Source organism: Vespa crabro, chromosome 17 (genome assembly GCF_910589235.1).
Source record: "Vespa crabro chromosome 17, iyVesCrab1.2, whole genome shotgun sequence".
In the NCBI taxonomy this organism is placed as follows: domain Eukaryota; kingdom Metazoa; phylum Arthropoda; class Insecta; order Hymenoptera; family Vespidae; genus Vespa; species Vespa crabro.
The window spans coordinates 3,649,255-3,668,671 of record NC_060971.1 but is presented as its reverse complement, the minus strand read 5'-3'; the positions used below and the strand labels follow the sequence as shown (position 1 = coordinate 3,668,671).

General features: G+C 36.0%; 1 protein-coding gene across 3 annotated transcripts in view; it reads left to right on the top strand.

Moving 5' to 3' along the window:
* LOC124430122 (opioid-binding protein/cell adhesion molecule homolog) overlaps positions 1-16,268 on the top strand; it is a 59,363-nt gene extending 43,095 nt beyond the window's left edge. Inside the window, exons 4-8 of one of the 3 annotated variants that reach the window (XM_046976260.1) lie at positions 5,257-5,415; positions 8,439-8,564; positions 9,009-9,146; positions 10,351-10,509; positions 14,890-16,268. In XM_046976260.1, coding sequence (XP_046832216.1) covers positions 5,257-5,415; positions 8,439-8,564; positions 9,009-9,146; positions 10,351-10,509; positions 14,890-15,146 — 839 coding nt within the window. In that variant the 3' untranslated portion in view covers positions 15,147-16,268. Of the gene's footprint in view, positions 1-5,256; positions 5,416-8,435; positions 8,565-9,008; positions 9,147-10,350; positions 10,510-12,034; positions 12,612-14,889 lie in introns of those variants that run through there. The other 2 variants (XM_046976259.1, XM_046976261.1) reach the window with 2 other exon arrangements.
* Positions 16,269-19,417: the final 3,149 nt, after the last annotated feature.

Genomic DNA, 19,417 nt, shown 5'->3' with positions numbered 1-19,417 from the left:
CGAAACTTTCTTAGCAGTTGCTGCTTCAACCCTTCTCCGTCGTTCGTTGCCGAGCCCAGGAACTTGTCAAACTCTAGTGAATACGACCCCATACCTTAAAGGTGCATCCTAGGCAACTTTGGAAATTCGTGATCTCCGTTCGTCGAGACACAGATGCAATATTTAACGCGATATTTGCATCGTCTCGTGAGAGATACTCGTTTCGATTTCTTTTGATTTCTTTCGATTTCTTCTTCTTCTTCCTTCTTCTTCTTCTACTTTTACTTCTACTTCTTTTTCTTTTTCTTTTTCCTCTTTCGAAGGTTTCGACGAAAACGAAGGACAAACTTCCTCTATGAGTCCCGACGAAACTTTCCAACGACGATCTTCGAGTGGCTAGCAAAGATAAAGACACGTATCCGCAAAATCGGCAATGTTGTTCCTTCAGTATCCACCGGATACGTGCCGATGGAATGCAAATGTATGTAAAGTGTGCGGCTCGTGCCAAAACCTTCGCCGGTTGATTGTACTCTTAGTGGGCCATTAAACACCTCCTCGACGACTGCAACCTCCTTCAATCGGTCTCTCTCTTTCTCACTAGTCGACTTAATAACCAATCCTCTTTACAGTTTCAAGAGATCCATTTGAGAGTGTTTCGATGAGTGTTTTACTCATCTTTCTCTGTTATTTTTATTACCATATTCATTCGAATTAACTAACTAAAATAAATCTGATTTAACATTAAATCAATTGTATACAGCTTTTTGTGCCATTGTTATTGTAAAGTTTTCGATTTTTTTTTTCTTTTTTTTTTCTTTTTTTTTTTTTTATTATTTTTTTTCCCTTCTTTTCTCTTTTTCTTTTTTCATTCCAACACATCGTTTATAAATTCTGAATAGAGAATGGCCAATGTTTCTTTTTTTTTTTTTTCACGAAATCTTAACGCGTAACAGGGTGCTTAAACTTGGCAAAATTTTAAAGTCCGATTTTCATTTTTAATTCATAGTTTTTAACGAACGACTCGTACTTTCTGGGTCACCGGAAAAAAACTGAAGAATCTTAATGTTGACTTGTATTTCACTTTTGAAAATCTTTAGGAATTTCTTCTATTTACGTTTCCGTTGATTTCCCCATGCACTCTTTTCCAAAACTATTTAAATAATTTTGTTGATAAAACTTTCGAAAGAAATTTGAGTTTTGACTTCAATTTAGTTTTTAATGTACCGTACGATGTATCGTCCGAGCAACGAAATAGGTGCCGAGAAACGTATATAATCGTAAAGCTCGAGCTTATCTCGTAACAACACCCATTAAATTTCTCCTTTATCGTACTATAGTATTACTTACAATTAGTCGACTAGGTTGTCGTTTGCATGAAATCACCTGTTTCGAAGTCTCTCTCTCTCTCTCTCTCTCTCTCTCTCTCTGTTTCTCTGTCTCCCTGTTTCTCTATCTCCCTATCTCTTTGTCTCTCTTTCTCTATCTCTATTTCTATCTCTCTCTTTCTCTCTCTCATTTTTTGATAGGACGATCGAATCGATCCTTCCCACATTTTGAGTCAGGACGAGAAAGCATCGTTCTTACGAGTTTCACCATTCGAAGATTTATCTTCGAGCATTCGAATGATCTCCCTTCTTTTATTACAAGGAAGAACGTCTTGTACGTTATCCAGGAATTTCACAGTCTATCATTCTCAAAGCATTTAAAAGAACCGAGTGTCCTTCTTCTTAGGCAAACGTAATTCTTCTTTTCCGATCGATTATCCAAAAAAGAAAACGATTCGTCTTCTTCTTATCTCGAAGCTCCGTTTTCGTCATTGTCGTCGTCGTCGTCGTCGTCGTAGTAGTAGTCGTGGTCCTTGCGATAACAAAAGTAATAAAGATAGTTTTCATTTATCGTTAAACCATCTCTAGTCGAGCATCAGAGACATACGTGGAAAATATAATAGAAAGAAAGAAAGAAAGAAAGAAAAAAAAAAAAAAGATAAAGATAAAGAGAATAGTACAGTGTACGGGTTCGCGAGCCCGCACGAAATAATAAATCCGTAGCAATTGTTTTCCCGTATCAATAAATATACTATCTGCGGATACGTCGGTTTTTTTCTTTCTTTTTTTTTCCCTTTTTTTTCTTTTTTTTTTTTTTTTTTTTAACTGGTTTGCACACGACGTGGTCCGCTCGCAAAGGCCAGAATGGATTGCCCGTCGAGTGATATCTCCGTGGTATTTGCTATATACTCGCGAATATTTCGTATACAATCCATCGATGGACTGTATCGATGGAGCTTTTTTCCTTTGGTCACAGTGGCCAACGTTTTGAGTGGACTCATTTCTTTGGAAAACGAAACTCACCTTCTCTCTCTCTCTCTCTCTCTCTCTCTCTCTCTCTCTCCTGCGTATAACTTTCTTTCTTTCTTTTTTGTCAACGCATAAGCTAGCGCGTCCGTTACCGTGAGAAAAAGCTTGAGTTCGAGTCCGCTCTTCTTTTCGTCGACGAGAAGCTATTTGCCTTCCGAACACGTCTTCCGTAACTCAGAGGGAGGACTCGGCTCGCGATGCTCCGTTCTCGGAGGAAGAGACGGAGGAGAAGTAAGAGGAGAATGAAGAGGAGGAGGAGAAGGAGGAGGTGGAGTTGGAGGAAGAGGAAAGAGGAAAAGAGAGACGAGAAGCTATTCAGGAAAGGGTAGTCTCCTTCGTGACGAGGGAGAAGTTGCTCACTGAGAGAAGCGTTGAAAACCGTACGTTGTAGCCCCTAGTCTTCTTTTTCTTCTTTTTATTTTTCTTCCTCTTCTTCTTCTTCTTCTTCTTCTTCTTCTTCGTCCTCTGCATTGTGTCATGTTTTCCTCTCTTCTTCCTCTTCTACCTTCTCTCCATACTCTCAGTTACTGGACTGCATGTCTACTGGCCATATTCGGCTCTATTTCTCCCTACTGAAAAGCAACTCGATAACGAAATTCCTTAGGTCATCGTCTTTGTCGTTGCATCGTCGTCGTTGCGTCGCTGTATCGTCGTTGTATCATTGGTGTTGTGTTGTTGTAGTCATCGTTGTCGTCGTTGTTCTTGTTATTATTGTAGAATATATCGTTACTATTATTATTATTATTATTATTATTATTATTATTATTATTATTATTATTATTATTATTATTATTATAACTATTATTATTATTCTTTGCTCGTTCTTCCACTAAAAAAATATCTTTACTCTTTTAGATGGGGGATATTCAATATCGAAAAGTTGTTTCTAATCGATGATGACTTCATGCTATGTTAAATATTGAAATTCTTTCGTTATTTAATAATGAATAATTTTGATGGGTTATTTCTTTTTCTTTTTCTTTTATTTTTTTTGTGTGTATGTGTGTTCTTGTTTTTTTTTTTCAATGAATCTCATTTAAATAATTCCCAACGATAATTGCCTTGAAAGTTATGAATTTATAGTAAACGATGGATTTTCATTTTGATCATCGCGAAAAAGTTTTATACTCTTTGGAAGGAAACCAATCTATCAAGATGATATTACCCTATAATGATGTTATAGATTATATAACTCAACTTAGACATTCGAATTTTTTATTATTTCCAATATCAAGCCACTTTAGAACTCCTGCGAGAACTCTTACGACCTTACTCTTGAAGCTTACCAAAACTTGTAAGAGATGCACCGTGCATCCATTGATAGGGACGTGACTACGACGTGGAAGATCAACTAGAGTGTTATTGAAACGAAAGTTTACATACGTTTATATGTATGTATGCTAAAGGAACAACGTTATTCACATATCTACGTATACCAAGTATTACATCTACTAACTTTAAACGATAATGTCATAAATACATTACAAAAGAAGATAAACCATTTATCGATTTTTATCGAATTGAAATATTCCATTGAATGATCCTAAATATCAGAGATTAATTTAAGAGTAAGAATGAAACATTCGGATGAATGGTTTATCTGTAAACATGCCATTTTATTTCGAAAGTCCATTCAAAAGTGGCAATGATTTCCGATTTCAGGAATCAATCGCATTGCCTCACAAAGGGTATACTCGTGCCCCTTCAGGCAAGCTACGTCGAAGCTCGAATATTTCGGCTGTTTTGAAATGCAACGGCGCGTTTCATTTGCGAATCTACTTCAAAAGAATACTCGACGATTGACAAAGTACGATCAACAAACGAACGAATACGTGCGCTCTCTCTCTCTCTCTCTCTCTCTCTCTCTCTTTCTCTTTCTCTCTTTATCTTTTCCTCTCACACCTGATAACCCCATTTTTGTTTCTTTTATATTCATATATTCGTTATACCCAAATTAACTACGTGATTGACGAAATAATAATATAATATATATTTTTCGAACTATCTTTCTACATAGAGAATTTTATTAACGTTATAGTTAAACATTTCAGAGATAATCTCAAATACTTTAACAAACTTTATTCTATTAACTCGTCTTCTCATAATCGAATTTTCGACCCTATTTCGTGTTCTTTCCCTGAAATTTTCAAAACAAAATTAGGATCGAAAATATAAAATGAGATGAAATAAGGTGATGAGAAGGTTATCCTAAAATTAGCGGAGATAAATCCGATAGCTGCTCTTAGGTTAATTCGATTTTCTTGTAATACTCGTTATACGTGTCTCGTACTTTGTCTCATACTACCTGGTTGAAAAAAAAAAAAAAAAAAAAAAAAAAGAAAGAAAGGATAGGATATTGACGGCGAAGGAAGGAATGAAGGAAGAAAGGAAGAAAGATAAAAAAAAAAAAAAACAAACAAAAAAAGAAAAAAGAAAAAAAAAGAAAAGAGAGAAAAGAAAATGAAAAAAGAGAATGAAGTAAGAGGAAGGAGAAGTAAGTGGAAGAAAAAAAGAAAGTGGAAGTAAAAAAAATTTAATGTTGAAGTAATCCCAAAACGTAGTGTAAAATTTTCGAGAAAGCGAATTCGAGATCAGACCGACGATTCCAGATTTTACGATTCGATCGTTCGTGTACGGGACAGCCGTGCAAGCGAGTATTCGTGGATGATACTAGGACGAACTCTATCCCTCCCTCCTCTCTTCCCTACAGAATCGTGTACGTAAACGTTGCGTGGGATGGTGGAGAGGAGAAAGAGGAGGAGGAGGAGGAGGAGGAGGAGGAGGACGAGAAAAGGGGATGAGGGAAACAGTGATCGGGCAGTATCGAGATAACTATCTATTCGAACGAAGGCCGTTCGTGTTCGTGCTCGCGTATGAGGGTAAGGGAGGATGTTTCCCTTTTGCAATGTGGTCATTGTTTCAGTACCTCCGGATATCCTGGACTATCCCACCAGTACGGACATGGAAGTGAGGGAGGGTAGCAACGTGACGCTGCGGTGCGCGGCGACAGGAACACCGAAGCCGACGGTCACGTGGCGTAGAGAGGCAGGCGGCACGATCACCCTCTCCAACTGGCACGAGGGTAGGTATTTATTTTCACCAAAAGGACTCTGACCGCCACCTTCCGTCACCTTCCACCCAATTTACCGTTCCTCTCCGATCTATCGACATTTCTCTCTCTCTCTCTCTCGCTCGCTCTCTCTCTTTTCCTCTCTTGGTCTTTTTCTCTTCACTCTATACTTCCGCTCGTTTGCTCCCAGCCACCTGCTATCGCCGTTTTCCTCTTCATACCCTCCGTATATTCCTGGTACATCTCCTATCGAGCGTACCGATCGAACGTTTCGATTTTCCTAATAATAATGCTATCTACTAGACCGTGTTAAGTGCTGATCAGTATCAATCGCGTTTTTCTTTTACGATAGTGCATACTTAATGAAGAATTAATTAGATATTATATTACTTTCTTAAAGCGAAGACTTTGTTATAAGACAGCGATTCGATCTGGCCTTTTAAAAATAATTCTAAGGTAATCATTGTATAGAAGGATCTATGTACGTAAAAAGATTTAGATCTACTTGAAGGAGATCTAGAAACAAGGACACACCACGAAGTTGTCTGTTCTATCACGTAACGATCATCTCGTTGAACATCTCGTAATCTTGATAATATTGAATCGCGTGCGCGATCATCTGGATCGGAAGGATTTCGAAAGGAGAACGTAATCATCGATCGTAGAGTTGAACTATGTCGAAAATCGATAGGTTCGCGAGCCGTGCTTTATCTGACGGGTATCAGTTGGTGAGATCGACTGGAAGGGTGCTCGAACTCTTAATTTCTCAAAGCGGTCTATTATCCGATCCTTTTACCTCTTAATTGCCATTCTACCTCGAGATACTCACTCACTCTTTAACCTTTAGCACTAGGTGTCTTCGATTCTTTCTCTATCTCTCTCTATCTCTCTCTCTCTCTCCCTCTCTCTCTCTCTCCCTCTCTCTATCTCTCTCTTTTTTTTTTTTTTTTTTAGTGATTGTTCAGACCGTACGCTAACTAATTGCGCATGGAAAGGATGTTCCGTATTGTGTGATCCACGCGAAAGATCACCCCTTTTTCGTTCTCTTTTTCTTTTTCTCTAGTCATACGTTCTCCCATTTGGAAAAAAACCCTACGAATTCTTCCCTACAATTCGACGTCCTTTTTTTTCGACCTTTCGCAAGGTACTTCGTGTTCCTGACGCTCGTAGAACGGCTCCTCGGTTCAAGGGAAAAGGGGTACGAGAATGGAGAAGGAGGAAAACGATGGCTAGGGGTGTTGGACCTCGTGTTACTCGCCCGTAAAATATTTTCGCTTCTACTGTGCGACATCGTACCAGGAGGAACTGCAATATAGGGTGCGACCGTCTACGAGAAACGGAGTGTACCTCGCGAAAAAGGACGAGGTGTTTCGAGCATGAAAAGAGATGGTGGTGGAGGAGGAGAAGGAGGAGGAGGAGGAGGAGGAAGGATATAGAGGTGAAGAGAAGGGACCAAGCTAGAGTGATTTATTCACCGGATGAATCTTTTATCTTGCTACGTTCGGTTTTAAGGAATTGGTTTAAGTATTTGTCGCTTTTTTTCCCCTATTTCCTACTATCTCTCTTTTTCTCGTTTTCTCCCTCCTTCCTGCCATCTTATTTTTCGTCTGGTTCTCTATTTTCATCCCCACTACATTCCATTTTCTTTTCTATCGGCCTTACCTTCGTTTTTACTTTATTTTTTCCACTCTTTCACTCGTCTTTTCCCGCCTTTTTCTTCCTTTAGATCCTGATTCCATCGAAGGATAAGTACCGTAAAATAAAATATTCTTGAACGCGTGTACGTCTCCGGCGTTCTCGGAACTGACCTCTTTTATTTCCTTTCTGTTCGAATCGAACGAGAGAAGAAAATTGGATGACGAAACTAAAGAATGAGAATGAAAAAAAAAAAAAAGTGAGAAAGAAAGAAAGAAAGAAAGAAAGAAAGAAAGAAAGGAAGAAAAAAGGAAAAACGATTTCTTTCTACCTTTAATGAAAGGAAGGAATATTTACTTATTTATTCTGTCGTTAACCCTTTTTCAAAATCTCAAGGGCTACAAAAATGATTAGATTAAAGTTAACGAATATTAAATAATTAAAATAGCGCTCGATTTTCGTTCGTGTTTACAGAGAATATACATATACCGAGTGCACAGATAGCAATAATGGATATAAATCACGTGGATAATAACGGCGAGGTCTATGCGATCAAACGCGAAATAGCTCTCTGGAGTCCCGTACTACCTGCGTGTGCACGTAAAATCGACCTTTTTGTAAAATCGCTCGCGTTCGCGGCTGCGTTTAACGTTGGCGATTTGTTAGATTACGATATAGCTCATCGTTCGTTGCAGTGCTCGTTCGTAACTACAGAATCTGGAACGACGGTAATGATTATATCGATTGAAAATAGATGTAGGTACGTGCGAAAATAAATTTTTTTAGTTCAATTAGGTCTTTCGACGTGGAATAATTGAATTTTTAATTATATAAATTTGTTTTGAATGGTATAATATTTTTTTCTTTTTTTCTTTTCCTTTTTTCTTTTTTTTTTTTTTCTTTTTTTTTTTACGTTAAGCTAAAACGTTTATAAACATGTTTCCCATTACCGAAGTTAACTAACATTGTTTATTTTTTTAATTATATTTTATATAAACTTTTATAATAATCTCCGTTCGTTTAAAAGACAATAGTAATTCTATGAAAATAACTTTAATTATTGTTTGTCTTTTATTCCGTTTGTTTAATTATTAATATTCTTTTTTTGTCATCGCTTTTTCATTCAAATAATAATAATTTCTATCCATCAACTTATATATTAAATTTATAAATGTTTTAAAATTTAATCGACTCTGACATAGATACTTTAGGTATATCAAATAAGAATTCAGTTGGGTCATCTAAAATAAGATTTCATTAGAAATGATTTTCTCATATTTTCTCATTGACGTAGAAAATATTATATTCATGATTTCCATATTTTATCATAGTAGTAGAAATAACTTGAAATTGTCATCGGTACAGCAGCATACAGATGAATGTGTTATCTGTTTCAGTAGCGAGTATCGAAGGTTCATATCTGGAAATAACGGATGTCACTCGACTCCACATGGGACCGTACTTGTGCATAGCATCGAACGGAGTACCGCCTACCGTCAGCAAGAGGATCGTTCTCATTGTTCACTGTACGTACGAAACGACGAGCCCAAGTCTGCTCTTCATCCAGCATTCCTTACTTTTCCTCATCTCCCGTTGCTCTCTTTCTCTCTCTCTCTCTCTCTCTCTCTCTCTCGGTTTCAAAGGCAATTTAAAAGCCCGACGACGTGGCCGCGAATCTCTCTTGAGTCGCGGAGCTCGTAATGACGGCACTTGGGGCAGACGCCACAGCGTGAATGGCTGATCCAAAGAAGGAGCATTGTTTCCTCGGTGAGGTTGAAGAACCACCTTCTAAATTCTTCCTGCCTCTAGGCGAGATTCCGACGTGCAATGTCACAAGCCTGTTCGTTTAAGACTCTCAAAGTCGTTCCACTCTTAACAGATTTTCGTGATTTTAATAGATAACTTTCAGCCGATATTAATTTGAAAGAAGTAATTATTTTCTCTTGATTAATTTGACTTATATTTTATAGTTCCGCCGATGGTTTGGATCGAAAAACAATTAGTTGGAGCATACGAAGGCAAAGTACTTGTTCTTGAATGTCAAAGCGAGGCTTATCCCAAACCGATCAGTTATTGGACAAGGCCAACAAACGAGACTATAACTAATGGTATGCTATTAGGATTTAAGATTATATCAAATATTTCATTTTATAATATAAATAATTAATTAGAAACTTATCATATTTTATTTATAATCATCCTCGTCTTCTCTTTTTTCTTTCATCTTTTCTTATCTAATGTTTGAAGAAAGATATGTCTCGCGGTAAAACGCTCACACGAGCGTCGCTAATGTAGCTCGCTCTAATTACACTCTGCACCAACATAGAGACTTTGCTGTAATTGCATCCAAACGCCTTTGCGATAACAGCCAGAGGTTAAGGGCAAGTATAGTGGTGTTATACGTTAAGACACTACGACTATATTCTATTTCTATTATTGATATTAACTTAATTATTTCATAAGAACGGAGAAAGCTTTACTTTCTCTCTCTCTTTCTCTCTCTTTTTCTTGTTCTCTTTTGTGAATTATACGAAGTTCGAGAATGCATTATCGTGACCTATTCATTTTCTTAACTAATTATGACCTTCCTCGATATTTTGTTCTTAATATTTTTTCATTTATTTTCGAAAAGATGTTTTTTTTTTCTTTTTTTTTTTTTCTTTTCCTTATATAAATCGTTTTTTTATTTTTATTTTTTTTTTTTATCGGAAAAATGACATTCCATTCGTTTTTTTTTTTTTCTAGCATGTAAGAGAAAATTTCATAAAGTTTTTACATTTTTATACTTTATAAACGAGACGAGAAGAAAAATGTCAGCTTTACTACCATAGTAATTCTAGTCAAGCTACATTTTTCGATTATTCGTAGTTATCATCAAGTGCCTGTCCTCGTAGCCATTTCGCGGATCACTGCGATATAACAAATTAGCTTTTTAACGAGCGGCAAACGTAATTACATTGGCACGGAAGTTATACGATTTAAATGCACACGGACGAAGAAGTGCCATTGAGCGTCCGTTCAGTCATAAACTTGTGCTCTCTTGTTAATTACAAATTATAATCATGATGGCGTTAAAACTGTAACATCATATTTGATCGCATTCAAAAGAGCAAAGCGTCGTTTACCTGGATGAAATATTATTACTCGAGAAAAAAGGAAGAAAGAAAGAACGAAAGAAAGAAAGAAAGAAATAAAAAAAAAGAAAAAAAAAAAAAAAAAGAAAAGGAAAGAAAAACAGAGAAAAACAAAGAAAAAAGATGAAAATCGCTAAAAAAATAAACATGGATTCTTTTTCCCTTTTATGTTTCCTAGACAATCACTACGAAGTCGAAACGATATCCAAAGGATACAAAGGATACAAGATGACGATGAGATTGACTATAAAGTCGGTACGTGTACAAGATTTTGGATCCTTTCGATGTATATCGACGAATTCTTTGGGTGAAACCGAAAGCAAGATCAAACTTTACAGTGAGTATTTCAATCAAGTTTTACATTTTGAAAATATAATGCTAATTCATTATTGATAATATAATATATTCGATAAAGTGGAAGCAATAATTCGTTGTTTACCATTGCCAAATAGATTTGCTTGATGAAAAGTGTAGATAGGAGTATTAAAACTATTACGAAAAAAGAAAAAGAAAAAAAAAAAAAAAGAAAGAAAATATTAAAGAACTATAGTAGTCCTGCGAGACTTATTTCTAGTACAACGGCCGATGTTAAACCGCTAGGCTGATCCTTAGCCGGATAACTTATCGGTTTATCGTCGATCGATATAACCTCCTCGGCGTAATTACCTCAATCTTGACTGTACTGAGTTCTGGATCCTGTGCCCGAGTTCACTTAGGCGTCTCATGAACGAAAGAGCACGTTGACTGCTTAAACAACCCCTGATTTTCCTCTTCCTCTCTCTCTCTCTCTCTCTCTCTCTTTCTCTTTCTTTTTTTCTTCCTTCTTATACTCGTGATAAACAGAATTGCTGGTTTCTCAGTTTCGACATTAAGCTTTTTCATTACTCGATTTGTCTTATTAATCAGACAAGGCAAATTAATTTGTTCGATGTTTCGAGGTCGTTCATTCGTCTTATCGATTTCATTCTTAAGAATTCTATTCTTATAAAAGTAATCGATCGGTCCATATTTTTACGTAAGCATATATATATATATATATACAGCCCTTTAATATAATATATAATATGTGTTATCGTTGAATAGAATAAAACACATAAGGTGTGAGATGTTTAATTAACGTCGACTATGCAAATTATTGAGTTTAAACGCCTAACGCGATAGAAATCACGAGGGGCCGATGGTAGAATGGATATTTGAGGGTCGAGAGAAAGCAATAGAGGCACAAATACACGAAATGGTAAGGGGAATTGGAATAAAATCTTTCCAAGTGGAGGCTAATAGAAATCATCGCGAATTCGTATACGTCGAGTTACGTCAAATCACGTTGGCTCGACGTTATATTTCATTCGGCCTCTCATTCTACGGTAGACTGGCAGCCGTACCTCGGATATAAAAGCTGGGCATTCACGTCCTTTCGTTTGACTCTGCACGTTCATTTGATCGATTCCTCTAATTAAAGATACTCTCACGTATAAGAGGCTGTACGAGTGCGAGAAAGGGAGAGAACGCGAGAATGAAAGAGAGAAAAACGACATTTAGGGTAGGAAACTTGCGAGCCTGCGGCGCACTTAATTATTGCTAATTGCAAATATAAATAGGGAATGTCGTCCTCTCTATCGTATGATAGAATACCGATAATTGGTTCTCTCTGCTTTACGCTTGCTCGTTTTACGTTTGAATTTTGATTATCGTTTAGAAATTAAAATAAAAATCCATAGTCATATACAATGTAATATTATATCATAATTTTCATTTGAATTATTTCAATTGTTTACTTTTATGTCATTCTTCGTGATTTTCACATAACTTTCCTTCAGTCATGAAAGTCGCTTCGCTTAATATTATTATCAATAATTACCAAGGAGAACGGACTGCGGATTATATGCTCCGCTCAAGTCCGTTAACTTCGTTGGGAATCTCTCTGGAGTGCCGGGAGCGAAGAATTATCGGTCGACACGGAACGGAAAAGGAAAGAAGGTTGCCTAGAAGGTAGAGAGTTTACGGGACATTCAATGGGAGGACATTTTAAGGATGATTATGATCGAATAGAATTTATTTTTTCGATATGTAATTTGTACGATAAATTAGGATCAATGATAAAAGAAAAGATTATATTAATAAATAAAGACACTTTATAATCATACGGGATATGTTTCGAATTATTCGCTAATTACTTCACGCTCGAACGATTAGGATTCCCGTGGTATTATTAGAGAAAGCATTAGCTGCTAATTGCAGTAAGACGGAAGAGCAGTTTCGACATCTTAACCTCTGCGCCGACGCATTCATTACTGAAACCACGCTACGCTTCGAAGGAGATGAAACAATGGTATGCTAATAAATGTGAGCTCGACGTTTGATGCATTTCTAATGGTCTCCTCCTTCTTTCAATATTTTGACTTAGATTAATAGATATTGTTCTAATTCTGGTGAATTGATAATATTTGTTTTGAACGAAAATTTGTACGGAATTTAAAACAAATAATCGAACGGAAACTTTTTATTGCTTTCTTTTTTCTTTTTTCTTTTCTCTCTCAAGTACGATTATGTAATGTTTTATTATATAAGATATATTATATCTGAGGGATTAGAAAAGAAATAAAAAGATAGAAAGATGAAAAGTAAGGGCATATTAAATACTCTTTATTATTATACTTTATATTAAAACAAATTTCAATATCATTTATAAATATATATATATATATATATATATATATATATATATATATATATATATATATATATCATACAATCTATTAAAAATATTATAATTATATTATAACTTTTTAATTAATGGTTTACATATTTGTTATTAATAATTGAAATGGATGATACTCTCATTAACACACGTTTAATAATCAAACGCAAAACAATGATAAATCATAATTTTGATTGAAATTTTAATTAAAAAAGATATCCCTCATGTATTTTATTTACTCTTATCGTCGAGGCATAAGAGCGAGCTAGTTCTGTTTTTTTCTTTTTTTTCTTTTTATCCTGAAAACTGACAAAAAATCGAATGAATTGATACAAATAAAATATGATCATTGATCGAATATTATGTAAAATATCAATTAACCCCGGACAATTTAAAATCTGTCCGTACAATTTGAAAAAAAAGAAAAAGGAAAGGTTCCATTCACGATGTAAAATTCTTTGGGTTGAATATGATCATCGATAAACAAAGAAAAGAAAAAGGAGAAGTAAAACGAACTCGAGTGTTTAATGAAAAAGCATGCCGAGTTTTCGAGGTGATCGACCACAATGGAGTCGATCATAGAGCTTACGTACCCTTCTTTTTTATTCGATGGAACGAATGGACGAGAATACCCAGTTCGCGGTTGAGAGAGCATCTGTTATTTCAAACGATTAATTAGAAAACGCGCGTTTTCGTGAATGCCTCGAATGTGGAGAAGGAATTAATATCGTTGCAGAACTCTCGACATTTCGACGAAGCGTGCAAGTGACAAGAGCCCAACTCCCTCTCTCTCTCTCTCTCTCTCTCTCTCTCTCTCTCTATCTTTCTCTCTCTCTCTCTCTCTCTCTCTCTCTCGTTCTCTTACTCTCTGTTTCTTTCTCTATCTATTGGGATTTTGTGGAAAACGCTGGGACGACGTTCCAATACGTCAAAGCCGTAGAACATCGTGCGGAAAGTCCAGTCGCTCGGCCGATTATTTTCCCAGTTATTACTCGCCGACAGGCTTTACCCAATATCTCGATTCGCCATTTTCACTCGTTCATTCGAACGCGATTCGACGCAAAGTGGCTTCCCACGGTGTACGATTCGACGGACGTTAAAGGTTATCTCTACAAACGTGATCGACAACAAGCTCGGTTGCTGCTGCTTTTGTCAAGGAGACCTTTGAAAATGTCGATATATATATATATATATATATCGTATATATATATATATATATATATGTCGTGGCTACTTCACATTGATCGAGCTTCGTTCCCAATCATCTTTCGTTAGAGTTTATTAATATAATTCGATTTGGATTTCGTAGAAACGTATATTGTTCCGTATTAATGATAAATATAAGAATACAAGTCATTAGTTTTTCCTTCGATGTTTTGTAAGCCCTTGAGAAATGATTCGGCAAAAAATTCTAAGGATTAACGATCATTAATAATATTCATTGATAATCGCCACGAGTTACTATTTACCACTATTACTTGCATGGTCACCGTGAAACACCACTTGTTTTGATCTTATTTATTTCCAAGCATTTTCGAATACATACTTTATTCCATTCGCACGATCGAGCATCGCATTCTCGTCACTCTTCTTCTACTACGTTGAATTTTAATAATTCTATCAAAAGCTCTTCTGTATTTATTCGCGTTGAGCTTAATATTCGTTACGCAAATGGCCTAAATCTCGTATGGTCCGGCTACAATGCATTATTGTTTCGAAATAATGCTGTCGTAAAACAAACATTTGTTATGCACGTAAAAGCATGTTAAAAGAGAGAGAGAGAGAGAGAGAGAGAGAGGAGAGGGGTGGAGGGATGGAAGAGAAAAAACGACAAGTTATCGACAACACGGGTAAAAGCTTATCGATGTAAAATGATATTTAGGTTGATTTTTCAGCTTGATTTACTCGTGCGATATTTAAATTCGTTTTGTTGAATAAATACAAATATTTTCTACGTCGTTATCTTCCTTTTATTTTTTTCTTTTCATTTATTTACATCGAACGTATTATTTTTTTTAGGAATTGATAGGCCACCAACGACGAGACGGCCAGGTACACGACGGGATCCGAAGAAATCTTGGAAAATGGATCACAGTAACGAGAAGAAAGCAGCTGGCATGAGGGACGAGCCAATGTCGAAAGGAAATTATGATAGTGGAGAAGAGCAAACGGATTTTCAATCGGCCACAGCTTCTTCGAGCTTTCATCGTCACATTTTCACAAATCTTGGTATTACCGTGTTCATTGGTATCATAGTTAGTGGACTATCGACGTAGACCTTTTATATCGTCGTCATCCTTCTTGACATTAGAAAATTTTGAAAATTTCGAGAATGGATGGATCTTTCTCGACGCGAGGTACTATCTCCACTCGCAAATATCGTTACTCGAAAACTTTTCGAATTGCGAGATGGTAAGTTTTCAGGAACATACGAAAAGGTAAGGCCGAAGATAGGAACAAGAAAATTTTCGATCAGGAGTTCCACGCTTTGTGCACTTTTCGTCCTGCGAGATACGCGAATATCGTACAAGATTACCTGTGCCCATTTAAACTCTCCAGAGATCTTGGCAAATATCGTAAATTTAAGCTCTTATAGATTATGAACGAGGTAAAAAATCTATGGAGTACGAAGGAGAGAGTACGTAGAGTTTTATCTAGCATGTAATGATCCTCTCCCGAAAAGTTGTTTTTACGTTATTACTCGTTACGTTCCGTCGAAGTACGAAACGTTAATACCAATTGTAAACCTTCATATTTGTATTACAGGATTAAATCGATGTAGGTAATGTGTGCTCCCGCATAATGTTACTCTTACACTATATACTCTATATAAATAGTAGATTGTCCTATTAAGTTACAGTACAATGACAATAATTTTTTATCTACTCTCATTAAAGAGCAAAAGTTTTGGTAAACTTACGATTACATCGATAATAAACTGCCGCGTAAATAAACTGCCTCTACAAAAAAAAATCTTTTCTTCTACAAAGATGCGTTTATATTCAATGGACATGAAATTATTCAGGAACGACGCCGTCATCAATCCATTAGCGCACAGTCCATTAAGTTTAAGAAGTTATCAACTTAGCTTGCGTATTTTGTGATAATGACTCCCATTGTGTACGATGTAAATACACGTAGAGATACCCAATAGGTTCAATAGATTATAACGCATCGATCGTTGCTTTCGAAGCATAGAGCAATTGATATTGTACAATAACAGTGTGTGAACGATATTGTAGATTAAGCCTCAGGGACATGTAAATACGTTAAGCTGTAAGAACGACCTTGCGTTAGTTTTTGCATTTGTGAACGTAAGAAATCTATCTATCTTTCTGTAAATACGATGTACTTAATCGTGTAATTCGGCAATAAATGTTAGGCAGTACTAACTGTTATTTGTTGTTACGTTTCAAGTATTTCATTTCATATTTCCTTATTTACCATGACAATTAAAAATATGATAAAAAGAACTCTGCAATTTGAATGAAATAAAATAATGAATGAATATCTGTTTTACCGACGGCGATACAAATAATCTTCTAAGTAAAGACCAACGGTTGGTAATATCACGATCTACTTTTTCGTTACTCAAATGGTATTATATCTATGGTAATATACCGACAGCTAATACTTTTTATAGTTACTTTAATTAATATTATCGTTTGATAAATTTACTGAAGTAAATAATTTCATGAGATTTAGCTTCTGTCGTTTAAAGTTAGATGATTATACTCTCAACAAACTAGGGGAAGTTTAATTTCATAAGAAGAAAATATTGAACGTTCTAACAAAGATAGGGATAGTAATAACACGCCAGATGGCTTTCCCTGATATATTATAAATCATAAAAAAAATTTTATCTAATAAAATAATACATTTATTATAAATCAATATATTTTATTTTTATTAATATTAAAAAAAAGATTGTTACGCGCGTGCCTTTTTATAAAACATTTAAAATATATATATTCCTCCCACCCCTTTTTTTTCTTTTTTTTTTTTTTTTTCTTTCATATAAGAAATATTTATCATATCACAGACCATAGATCGTAAGAAAAGCATTGAATCGACGGTAACGAAGACCAAAGGCGCAATGATGATATTCGGGAAAGAATTATTATGGAACTTGGCAGCGCACTTTGGAGTAACGAGGGGAAAAAAGGGCTTTTCTCCATAAGCCGGCTCGTACATCATCGGCACGAATCCCTTCGGACGGTTATGGAACGAAAGAGCTGGCGATAACAAAGGCATCTCCGTGAAGCTGTGCGAGACGGCTTGTAAACAAACTGCGTACCTTATGCTCCGATATATAATAATCGGAAGATGAACGTGCGGTTATGGTAGAAAGCACGATAGCATTGAAAATCGACGTCTTCTTAAAAGGAACACCGTGCTTTCTACAGTGATAAATTACTAATTGTATAGACTCTGGTATATGTGTATTAATCAAGCATTTAATCTCTTCCAAAGATCGAACGATTAATCATAAACTTATCATTAATTCCACTCAATCTTTCTTTAACGATATCGTTGAAAAAAATCGATTAAAGAGCAGTCATCCGTTACTTGACTAGTTTCCTATAGTCTTCTGAATGACGCTTAGATATATCGTGGCCATAGTAAACCTTCAACAAGGTTTGTTATTCTCTTCGTTCGATCAATGTTTTCATATTTTGCCGAAGGCTTAATAATTTTATCTTACACGTACGATAAGTCTGCTGTTTTGGCATAAGGTATACTCCATGAAGGTATATAACTTGCATTTTGCCTTGAGGAAAACGGATATTTATACCTTGACTTAGCAATTAAGGCGCGCTAGCTTGTTTCTAAAGAAAGGTCATACGATTTCAGCCAATGCAAAGACCCTTGGGTTGGTATAAACCCCTTGTTCGATAAATTATCGATCAACTTAAAGTTAATTACGCCGTAGAAAGTATCAAAGTTCATTTATCCAACGTATATATTCCTTGTTTATTTTATTTTCCTTAATTAAAGTCCACGCTTTATAAAAAAAAAAACTCAGAAACGTAACATAAAATATTTCTTTCTTGTTTTATCGATAATGCATAACGAAAAAGAACATCAAGTCGATCGTTCAAATTTCGCGCTCCATTTCTATAGGTCTACGTTAGCCTAGATAGGATACCTCAGAGAATTCGAGCAAGTTCGCGGCACGCTCCTTTTTTCGCCTCGTTTGCGAAAATACGAGCCCCATAGTTTCGAGGACTTTTGGCAAACCCCCGAAACGAATCGCAAACGGTTTTCGCGATACCCAAGGGATGAATTCCTCAGACCAATTCCTCTAACGTCCGGTTCCGAACATCTCGGTTCGAACGTCGGATCGTTTACATGTCCGATCTTAAAATTAGCATAACGGCTTGCCTTTTTCTTTTTTTTCTTTTCTTTTCCTCTTTTTTTTTACCTTTTTTTTCTCTCTCTCTCTCTTTTTTTTTTTTTTTTACCTTACATCGTCCCGATTAAAATACATAGCTCATCTCCCGTTTTACAAATTTTCGAAGGAATATTTCGGACGTTTATTATACATAGAGTTAGTAGGAATAAGTTTCGAAGGAAAATGAAAAAAGGATGGAGAGGATAAAGCGCCGAGAAACGAGTACAACGAGAATCTTTCCCTCTCTATCTTTATATCTATCTTTATCTCTCTTCTTTCTCTCTATCTATCTCACTCTCTCTCTCTCTCTCTCTCTCTTTCTATCTAATAGAGATATAATTCTGAACAAAATACACGTCTCACGTATCGTTCTATATCGTCCGATGCACTTGTCGTATAAACGTGCCAGAACGTGTATCTCCTCAGAGAGGAGAACGGTATAAAAGCGGCAACGTATACGAGACGTTCACGTTTTTCAGGCGATCGTAAACACGTGTAACAATGGCAAGGACGACACACTCTTTCTCTCTCATTCTCTCTCATTCTCTCTCTCTCTCTCTCAGTCGAGCAAGCTCGTCTTACATACCCTTTCCGGGGAAAAAGGAGAGATCGAAAAAGAAGAGGAGAGGTAAAATACGAAGACATAGAGAGATAGAGAGAGTGAGAGAGTGAGAGAGAGAGAGAGAGAGAGAGAGAGAGAGGGAGAGAGAGAGAGCAAAGGAAAAGAGATAGGGATGTACAACAAGAGAGAAGATAGAGAAGGAAAGAGAAGAGAGAGAGATAGAGAGAGAGTGCAAGGAGGATGCGAAGGCTACGGCGTCTTAGATGCCAGATAGCGATTTTATGGAAATTCTTCGCGGTCGAGAGCACGTCTAATGCTCTGAATAATATTCCGCAAGCTAGCGAGCTCTTCTATAAAATAGCTCTGCCTATATGGTAAGGCCATGCGATAATTGATGATCTTTTTATTCCATCTGATCCATTCGTATTTTTAACTTATTCCTTGATTTTTCCTTTGCCTTTCATCTTAACTCTCTTCATCAAAACTAAGATTTCAATCTGGGATAAATTTGATTTGTCTTTTTTTTTCTTTTTTCTTTTCTTTTTTGTTCTATTTTGTTTTTGTTTTGTTTTTTTTCTTTCTTTCTTTCT